Source organism: Chiloscyllium plagiosum, chromosome 4 (genome assembly GCF_004010195.1).
Source record: "Chiloscyllium plagiosum isolate BGI_BamShark_2017 chromosome 4, ASM401019v2, whole genome shotgun sequence".
Lineage (NCBI taxonomy): Eukaryota > Metazoa > Chordata > Chondrichthyes > Orectolobiformes > Hemiscylliidae > Chiloscyllium > Chiloscyllium plagiosum.
The window spans coordinates 103,440,155-103,450,914 of record NC_057713.1 but is presented as its reverse complement, the minus strand read 5'-3'; the positions used below and the strand labels follow the sequence as shown (position 1 = coordinate 103,450,914).

Sequence of the window (10,760 nt, the reverse complement as noted above, 5' to 3'; positions counted from 1 at the left end):
TTTTACCCCCACCTCTGGCCCTATTAAAACATTTAAACCCTGGGACCTGCAACAGCCAATCCTGTCCCTGTTCTACCCATGTCTCCGTAATAGCCACAACATCTTCTCCTGCGCACTTTTAAAGGGAAAAAAAGCCTACCCGGCTGCCCCTCTGGTCTTCGTCACTTCCCCCTGCTGCTCCCGCTCTTTCTGTGAAGAGAAAAAAAAAACACCGCTGCCCGCTACCGGTAAGTAATTTTAAATCAAACTGTCTTACCTTAGCTGCTGCTCGCACTCAAAGTGACCGTTGGCGTCGAAGGGTGAGTATTTATACTCACTGCTTTCCTTCCCGGCTGCCCTTCTGGTCTTCGTCACTTCCCCCTGCTGCTGCCACTCTTTCTGTGAAGAGAAAAAAAAACACCGCTGCCTGCTACCGGTAAGTAATTTTAAAACAAACTGTCTTACCTTAGCTGCTGCTCGCACTCAAAGTCTATCAGCTTCTGGCCCTGACTCATATTCACTTAAGATGGCACTTTGCATCTCATCATACCCCGAAGATACCTCCTTTGATGGTGATGCAAATACTCACTAGCTCTATCTATCAACTTTGTTTGGATCAACAATATCCACATGGTCACCGGCCATTTCATTTGTTCAGCTTCTTTCTGAAATGAAATGAAGAAGGCTTTTACATCCTTCTTGCTGAACTTAGACCATGCTTGGACATGTTTAAACAGATCCTCACTTTGGCTATGATGGGGTTGCTCACCTTCACTGTCCTCATCATCACCTTTCACCTCTACGTCCGCCATTTGAAGACTGCTTTGAGTTTTCAGTTCCAACCTCCAAAGTTCAAAAACTCTCTTTCTTCCTTTCTTCTGCTAGGTAGCATTCTTTTATTTTTCCTCTGTTTTTAATTGTAATTCAAAATGTTTCATTACCTTTTCTCTTTCTTTTTGTTGTGCTCGCTTATTCTTTCTTTTTCTTTTTCCCTTGCCATTGCATTTAATTCAAGCTACTTCATTTGTAATTGAATTTTAGAAATTTCCAATTATTCTGATTACAGTATTGGCAATTGTAAATGTAGAGTTATTGCTGTAATTATTTCCCCTTTCATCACAGACGCAGGCAACTCCAGCTTCAACTTGGGGTTTGCCAATTCTGAAAGCTTTGCCTTGCTCGCTTTCTGTAAAACATCCAAAATGACTTCCTCCGCCCCCCTTCAGAAACTCCTAGCCACAGAAAGATACATTATTACATAAGGCATGCCCCGTTTAAACCAATCAAATGCAACACACAAAATGAGAAACATCAGCACTGACCACTCACTGCTTTTGAGTCCAATAACCTTAACCAAATCCGGAATTGCAGATGTTGATCCTGACAAAAAGCCCTAATTTGTTATGGACCAGACCAAATCTCCTCAAAATATAGTCCAGAAGATAGTCTAGACCCTAACTTTTTTTACTTTAAAGGTAAGTGTAAGGCCTTGCATTCCAGATTTAATTCAATTAGTCAAACTACTTGACATTAAGCAAACTAAAATGCAGACAAAATATGAAGAAAAGAAAAGAATTGGCTAAACTGTAACTCTATTGAAATGCTTAACAAAATAGTAGATACATTAACTACTACTAATTAATTGTTCCAATATAGCAACATCCCATAAACACACCCTTGGCAAAGGCAAGGTCAGTAAAACAGATTATCTCACATGCAATTCCAGCAGCAGAAAGACAAACCCAACTTTAACAGAAGACCCTGCACATCCAGCTTCAAGACCGCAGATCTTGCTACTGAAAGCTAAACTAAAATTCTGATCCTGCAGGAGCTTGACCCCACCCATTCAGGCAGCTTCTATTGTTCCAACTCTTTAAAAAAGAAAACCCAAGGCCTCACAAGCCTTTTACTTTATTGGCTTTGGAGCAGACAGCTTGGCACCACTGTCTCAACTCTCATCATCAAAAGGAGCCAGGACAAAATACACCTCTTAAAGCCATATTTATAGTGTCATAGAGTCATAGAGATGTACCATCATGCTTGGGATCTCTATCTGCTGTCAAAATTGCATGTGAGACAATTTGTTTTATTGACTTTGCCTTTGTCAAGGGTGTGTTTTTTGGGATGTTACTATATTGGAATAATTGCTAGTTAAATAATCTATTATTTAAGTTTAAATTTTCCAATAGAGTTAAAGTTGTACCAATTCCTCTTCCCTTTGTTTGATTATTAGGTAAGAATAAAGTGTGTTTTGCCTAAAGCTGAGCAGTGTAACCAACTGAATTAGATCTGGAACACAACCTTATACTCGTCTTTAAATAAGATAAAAGTTAGACCATAAGACATAGAAGTGGAAGTAAGGCCATTCGGCCCATCAAGTCCACTCCGCCATTCAATCATGGCTGATGAGCATTTCAGAACCACTTACCCGCACTCTCCCCATAGTCCTTAATTCCTTGTGAGATTAAGAACTTATCAATCTCTGCCTTGAAGACATTTAATGTCTGGCCTTCACTGCACTCCGTGGCAATGAATTCTGCAGGCCCACCACTCTCTGGCTGAAGAAATGTTTGCTCATTTCCACTTTAAATTGACCCCCTCTAATTCTAAGGCTGTGCCCTGGGGTCCTAGTATCCCCGCTTGACGGAAACAAATTCCCAGTGTCCACCCTTTTAAGCCATGCATTATCTTGTAAATTTCTATTAGATCTCCCCCAACCTTCTAAACTCTAATGAATAAAATCCGAGGATCCTCAGCTGTTTATCATAGGCCTACCATTCCAGGGATCATCCATATGAATCTCTGCTGGACACGCTCGAGTGCCAATATTTCCTTCCTGAGGTGTGAGGCCCAAAGTATTCTAAATGGGGCCTAATCAGAGCTTTATAAAGTCTCTGTAGCACATTGCTGCTTTTACATTCCAACCCTCTTGAGATAAATTACAACATTGCATTTGCTCTCCTAATCACAGACTCAACCTACAAGTCCACCTTTAGAGAATCCTGTACTAGCACTCCCAGATCCCTTTGTACTTTTGCTTAAGGAATTTTCTCACCATTTAGAAAATAGTCTGGCCCTGTATTCTTTTGCCCAAAGTGCAAAACCTCGCGTTTGCTCGCATTGAATTTCATCAGCCATTTCTTGGACCACTCTTGTAAACTGTCAAAATCTTTCTGCAGTCTCCCCACCTCCTCAGAACTACCTGCCTGTCTGCTTAACTTCATATCATCGGCGAACTTCACCAGAATGCCCCCAATCCCTCCATCCAGATCATTAATATATAAAGTGAACCGCTGCAGCCCCAACACTGAATCCTGCGGGACACCACATGTCACCAGCTGCCATTCCAATAAAGAACTTTTTATCCCAATTCTCTGCCTTCTCTCTCAGCCAATCCTCAATCCATACCAGTAGCTCACCTTGAACACCATATGCCCTCACCTTACTCAGCAGCTTCCCTTGAGGCACCTAATCAAAGGCCTTTTGGGAGTCTAGATAGATAACATCCACTGGATTTCCCTGGTCTCACCTACTTGTTAGGGTCCAGGCTATCTCCTTCAAATAGAATATTCTTTAGTGTCACGTGTGTTCAATATAAAATACAGTGAAAAGTGTGTGCCATCGCCATACATAGATGCCATACACATTAACTTAAAATATTAAAGCTGAAAGAGAGTCCAACATTTCCTTTTCTGCTGTTATGTCATGCCGCTGAGAGTGTCCCGCTCTGGGTTTCCCAGCCTTGTTTACAGGGGATTTGATCTGGTACATAACATTTTGTGTAGTATTGCACTTAGATATTTTCCTACTTTCTTTTTTAAACTGTATTTCTGTGAACTACTTTCCTGAATGATGGGATAGACATGCAATCTATTAAGAATTAACTGGTCTCTAATTGCTAGATCAGCAGATGAATGTGTGTATTCTCTTAGCATCCCACTATTTATTGGCATATTCAAAGGGTCACAGTGTTTGTCATATAGGGTCATAAATAGAGGAATGCTGATAAAGAAGTCACTGACCACAGTATTCCAACCCCCGAAAAACTTTTAAATACAAATATCTTGAAATTTTTTTTGTGTTAAAGCTGATGTTTTGCAAACATGGTGCAGAGTACAGAAATTTATCATTCAAGCAGCACGTTTCTCTTGCACGACTTTCACTCCTGTGAAGCTAATTTCGCCTTTATTTTAACTTTATCTGCTTAACAACTGCCTAAAAATTTTGCGTGGAAGAATGGCAGTCAGGTACATTGAACATTTGTGTCTAAGAGACATTATTCAAAAAATGTATACGAGTGATCCTGGTGCATAATTTCTCTCCTGTCTTCATCTGTGGGACTGTATTTTGCTTTAAGTAAAAATTGTGCTATGACTGGACTTTGTTCCACCAGTACTACTGTCATTGTTGTTCACTGACACTTTTTGAATATTTTTTTATTTCTAGGTGGAGGTGATAAAGGAGACTCAACGCTTGGATTCAATGTACTACGAGAAACTTGAGGAACTACAGAAAAACTTGTTTCCTAATGAAGTAATTAATTCTTTTCCTCCAAAAGTAAAAGTTAGATTCCTCTACTGATGCACAAAACTAAAGAAATAATTATTTGCTATTCTCTTTTACTTAATCCAAGCTCACTGCATTGAGTTGTTTTAATGATGCTCGCCCATTCATAAAATTATCTGTTTTGAATTTACATGTAATTTTAACTGGCAGTTTAAGAGTGACCAACAGTTTAGGACTTTTTCTCGGACTGTCCTGTGGAATTTAGTTTTGCATCCTGCATAATGGGCCCTGACCTTCCAAGACACCATTTGTCCCAGAATTCTTTTGCCTGTATGCTGTGTTTTTTAAATTCATTCATGGGATGAGGGTGATACTGGCTAAGCCAGCATTTACTGCCCATCCTTAATTGCACAGAGGGCAGTTAAGAGTTAACTGTGTTGCTATGGATTTGGAGTCACAAGTAGGCCAGACCAAGTAAGGATAGCAGTTTCGTTCCCTAAAGGACATTAGTGAACTAGATGGGTTTTTTCCAACAATCAACAATGGATTCATGGTCAAAAGTAGACTTTCAATTCCAGGTTTTCTTTTAATTGAATTCAAATTCCACCATCTGCCATGGTAGAATTCAACCCTGGATCCCCAAAGCATTACCTGGAACTATGGATTAACAGTCCACAATAATATAACTAGGCCTCCCCATTTCTGCCTATGGGCAGTATTCTGTTCTTGTATGTGCTGCCACAAGTTTGCACATGGCTGGCTGCTAGTCTTGCTGAGAGTTATTAGATATACGGAGGTGGGTGGTTGGGCTTACGAACATGCAGTGGGTATTTGGGATTACCGTGCCAATGATGGGCAAATCTCAGTCGCAACTTGGGCCAAGGGAAGTGAGCAGTTGGGTTCAAAGCAACAGCAGAAGCCCAGGCCTGAGTTCCCATTATCGTATTATATTTTGCCTCCCACCATCCCCATCCCACCTCATCTCCGACTTCTATGATTTCATCAGCAAACTTACCCCTCCTCCATAATGTATTCTTATTTTTTTTCCCTCCCAGAGTTAGTCACCATGGTTTTTAATTGAGTTTTCTAAATTATGCTGATGATGCCAGTTGATGGTGACTACTGGATAGGTCAGATCCCAGACTGAAACTTGGCTTGATAAACCAAGTTTGTTCTCTTAACTGTGGAGGTCAGTTCTAGAATGCTTTCATCCAAGGCTGCCAGTGAACTATTAAAACAAAAAATAAACTAGAAATACACGCACTGGACAAGACAAGAGATCGGAAAGATTTCATGCAGACAACAGGAAAGGAGTTACTTTCATATTACTGCTTTAATCCAAACAATATATTCACAAACACTGACACCTCAGGAAGAATTACCACTATCTCCATCCTACAGCTGTTTGCTCAGACTGGGACAGCTGCATCCAGATTTCTTCCACAAATTTCTGTGTAGTCCCTAGATGTGTTTTCTTTTATCTGGTCTCTCTCTTTACGATGCCTGAAACAAAATGCAAACTAAACTCATTAATACTTCAAACTTCAGAATAAATATGTTTCCTAAACTCAGTTGTCCAGCTGTCTTACCTCAAGTCATAGAGTCATAGAGATGTACAGCACGGAAACAGACCCTTTGGTCCAACCCGTCCATGCCAACCAGATATCCCAACCTAACCTAATCCCACCTGCCAGCACCCGGCCCATATCCCACCAAACCCTTCCTATTCATAAACCCATCCAAATGCCTCTTAAATGTTGCAATTGTACCAGCCTCCACCACATCCTTTGGCAGCTCATTCCATACACGTACCACCCTCTGTGTGAAAAAGTTGCCCCTTAGGTCTCTTTTATATCTTTCCCCTCTCACCCTAAACCTATGCCCTCTAGTTTTGGACTCCCCAACCCCAGGGAAAAGACTTTGCCTATTTACCCTATCCATGCCCCTGATAATTTTGTAAACCTCTATAAGGTCACCCCTCAGCCTCCAACGCTCCAGGGAAAACAGACCCAGCCTGTTCAGCCTCTCCCCATAGCTCAAATCCTCCAACCCTGGCAACATCCTTGTAAATCTTTCTGAACCCTTTCAAGTTTCACATCTTTCCGATAGGAAGGAGACCAGAATTGCACGCAATGTTCCAACAGTGGCCTAACCAATGTCCTGTACAGCTGCAATATGACCTCCCAACTCCTGTACTCAATACTCTGACCGATAAAGGAAAGCATACCAAGCGCATTCTTCACTATCCTATCAACCTGCGACTCCACTTTCAAGGAGCTATGAACCTGCACTCTAAGGTCTCTTGTCCAGCAACACTCCCTAGGACCTTACCATTAAGTGTATAAGTCCTGCTAAGATTTGCTTTCTCAAAATGCAGCACCTGAATTAAACTCCATCTGACACTTCTCAGCCCATTGGCCCATCTGGTCAAGATCCTGTTGTAATCTGAGGTAACCCTCTTTGCTGTCCACTACACCTCCAATTTTGGTGTCATCTGCAAACTTACTAACTGTACCTCTTATGCTCACATTCAAATCATTTATATAAATGACAAACAGTACCTCCTGGCATACCCATGCATTTATTGTCTGATTTTTTTTCTGGATTACTCTGTTTCCCTATAATCCTGAACTCCTTGGTGCATTCTTCTCCCTCTGTCTTTTGTGAAAAGTGATTAGGTGAATGGAGATCCTGAATCACACATTTCATAACGAATATGCAGCACCTTTTTCGAAAGAGCCCAGTTTTCAACTTCTTTTATGAAATCGCATACATAATGTGCATTAAAAACCATTGCAACTAACAACTTTTTTTCCAATTGATTTTTGTAGTTGTTATTTCAGTATGTGAATTCCACCCATTGATGTAGATAGGTCCATATTGTTTGTAGATGACATCCTACATTATATTTTTTGATGGTAATCGCGCAAAATTGACAGAGGTGGATACCACCCACTTGGATTAAGCATTCTGTGAAATAATTAATTAGAATAGTATCCAAATAAGGGCAAACAAAGTTTTACTTGGCTCTCACCAAGAATGTGCAGTCTGCTACTGAATCATAGTATCATAGAATGTTTGCAGCAGATAGGAAGGCCATTGGCTCCATCACATCTGTGCTGATTCTCAGAAAGAGCAATTTATCTTTTGCTACTCCCTCACTGTTTTCCAATAATTCATTTGTCTCCTGCATATTCTAATTGAACCTGCCTCCACCACACTTTCAGGAATTGTAACCACTTGCTGGGTCAAAAGGGTTTTCCTTCTGTCAGTAAGTCAAGAGGGAACCAAAGGAATCTCCTTTCTCCCTCCTTTATCACGAACCTTTCATGTTTCAAGCCTTAACTGCTTTAAGACTGTGTTGAATTTGTGAGAGGTTGTATTTTAAGCTGTTTTTCTCAGAACACCACTAGGGAGAGTGACAGTGAGGACTGGCCATTGTACTTCTCGCAGCCTTGAATTACAACTCAGTCTATTGAAAAGCCGATGCAAAGATCTGTGGAACCATCACAGATTGTGTACTGTCACACATAAATGGATGCAATGTAGAATGATGCAAGCATCTCAGACCCAAGAAAATTCTCTGTTGGTTAATCTCATTGTCGTCCTCTTCGAAATGCAGTCCTCAATGCCAAGGTTCCAGAATCTCTGACATCTGACACTATCAGTTATCAAAAGAGTCATTAAAGAGAGTTCTTTAGGCCAAAGAGATCAATGGGTATGGTGAGAAAGCAGGTATTGAGTTGGATAGGTAACCATGATCACACTGAATGGCTAAGCAGGTTTGAGGGGCTGAATGGCCTATTCCTGCTCCTATTTTTTGTTCATTTGAAAGAGATGGGCAATGCTTAGAAATTTCAACTCATTTCATCCTTAGGGTATCACAGAAACTTCTCCTGTCTCACATGGTGTGACTTAACAAGGTGTGCCAGTGAAATGCAGCGGGCCTTTGAACAGTGAGATTACGCATATATTTACAAGAGTGAAGGGTAATTTCCAGTGACATTTCACCCATGCCATCAGCATGTTTTCCTCTCCCTCTCCCTATCGCACTGTCTATGTCCAGCCCTGACCTCTGCAGCTGGGGTGGAGGGGACACAGTTCTGTGGTTGGCTCTGTTGGCCTAAAAGACCTGTGTGATCATCTCCTGGTGCTTTTCCTGTTGAAAGTGTGCTGTCCAGATGCAGGCTACTCCTTCTCAGCTGCAGGCTTTGAGATCTTAGACAGGAGGAAAGTAGAGGATCTGAACCTGAGCAGAAGCTTGTGGGGGGGGAGGCCTGTTTGTTGGCTTTCCTCTCTATGGATATCTGCTGGTCCCACCTAAAGTGAAGCTAACCTCCCTTGATCCTGTTGCCTTGTCATTGATGCTGAGCCTCCTATGGCCAGAAAAATATCTGCCTGAAAGTGAATTTGCTGGGCTTGGCTAACCAAGTTGGACACCAAGCTGGCCAGTGGAGGCAGCCAGACAAATGCATGCTACAGCCAGCATGCCTTTTGGTGGATTCCATCATCCTTTAATCCAGCTGGCTGAGTGCCTTGGGCAAATCTGCCTGCTGTTCCTGTGGTCCAGTGCTCTGGCTTGTTGGTCATTAATGGCCAAAAACAGACTCATCTGCCTGTGGCTGAGGAGAACCCTGATACCTGGCTGACTGGCTTCCTGTGTCAGAGACTTGGGGCCTTTATTGTTCAACCAGCAATAGAAACATGTCAGAGATGTCAGTGTAATCTGGAATGATTACCCAGCAAAATTAGGTCTCTGATGCTGGCCTCTTCATAGAGGCTCGTTGGATGCCGTTATTGCCCTCATTAGAGAAGAGAAGGAAATGATTGGAGAAGTTACGTAAAAGCTTTGGAAGATTAAGAATAAGTAAACACTGGTGGCAATTGGAGAGCAGTGCAACTCAGCAAAATGAAACTTACTGGATTGGTTGCCTACTGAGCTCTCTCCTTCCTTACATACGTGAGGAATTTTTCTTTGTAAGGAGAATGGCGCCTGATGCCGCTCATTGTCTTTGATCTCTGAGCCTGGTTATGGGACCCCTTCTCCTGAAAATGAGCATGAAAAACAGGAAGCAATTGAGTGTGACAGACATAGACATAAGATCAGTTTGTGCAGGAGCAGAAGAGGTGCTAAAGTATCTCCTGTGAGTGAGTAGGAAGCTTGGAGGTCAAGAAGGGATAGTACTTTGAAAGGACTTTGAGTGAGAGCCATTGAATAGACATGTTGCGTGCAATACTGAGACTTGAAATCAATGAGCCCTGTTGAGATGTGGCAGAGTTAGAGTGAGTGCTGGCTGTGTCAATGTGACATAGCATAGAGTTGGTGACACTTAACTTTGCAGCACACAGAAGATCATTGACCTTCTTTCTTCAGTTCTGCATGTTACTTTTCACCTGGGACATGACGCTGACCCAGACTGTAATCCATGTCCAGGCTGACCATGTCTGCTGGCATAGCTTCTGTGCAAGTTGGTCTGGAGAAAGGAGGTTTCTCCCCTCCACCATCCATTCACTAACACTTTTCTATGAAAGGGGGAACTTGCTTGTCTTTCTTCTAGACCTACTCCTGTGTTGTGTAATAACTGTCAACTATCACCACGGTGTGAGGGCAATTATGTTACAGTGAAGTGAAGTCCATCTGGGCTTTAAATATGGTGCCAGAAGCATGAAAACCCAAAATTCACAGCCATCTGCCTCTGCACTTGGACAATTCCCCAAGATAATTGCCTAATGGCCCAGTGACATAATTAAAGAGATGACGAGCAGATGTTTGTGTGAGAACAATCACTCTTAAGGTGTGTCAGACTGGGCAAATCATTGGAACTGCAAATGGGAAAATTTGCCTGAGGGCAGCACGGTGGTACAGTGGTTAGCACTGCTGCCTCACAGCACCAGGATCCCAGGTTCGATTCCAGCCTCGGGTGACTGTCTGTGTGGAGTTTGCACATTCTCTGCATGGGTTTCCTCCGGGTACTCCAGTTTTCTCCCACAGATGTGCAGGTTAGGTGAATTGGTCATGTTAAATTGCCCATAGTCAGGGGTGAATGTGGGGAATGGGTCTGGGTGGGTTACTCTTCGGAAGGTCAGTGTGGACTTGTTGGGCCGAAGGGCCTGTTTCCATACAGTAGGGAATCTAATCTAATCTAATCTAAATGGGATAGAAAATGAAAGGGATGAAAGGAATGAAAGCCCTTTAGGCTCATAAACAGTGGCAGAGCATGTCATCAATGTGATAAACAAAACTCTAGGCTTAGGTCTGAAGGGAAAGACTAAAA

At 42.1% G+C, this 10,760-nt stretch overlaps 1 protein-coding gene across 1 annotated transcript in view; it reads left to right on the top strand.

The window, feature by feature from the left end:
- Positions 1-10,760, top strand: part of LOC122549508 (regulator of G-protein signaling 22-like) — a 119,433-nt gene that overhangs the window by 63,696 nt on the left and 44,977 nt on the right. The window contains exon 14 of the mRNA XM_043689367.1: positions 4,426-4,512. Coding sequence (XP_043545302.1) covers positions 4,426-4,512 — 87 coding nt within the window. The remainder of the gene's footprint in view (positions 1-4,425; positions 4,513-10,760) is intronic.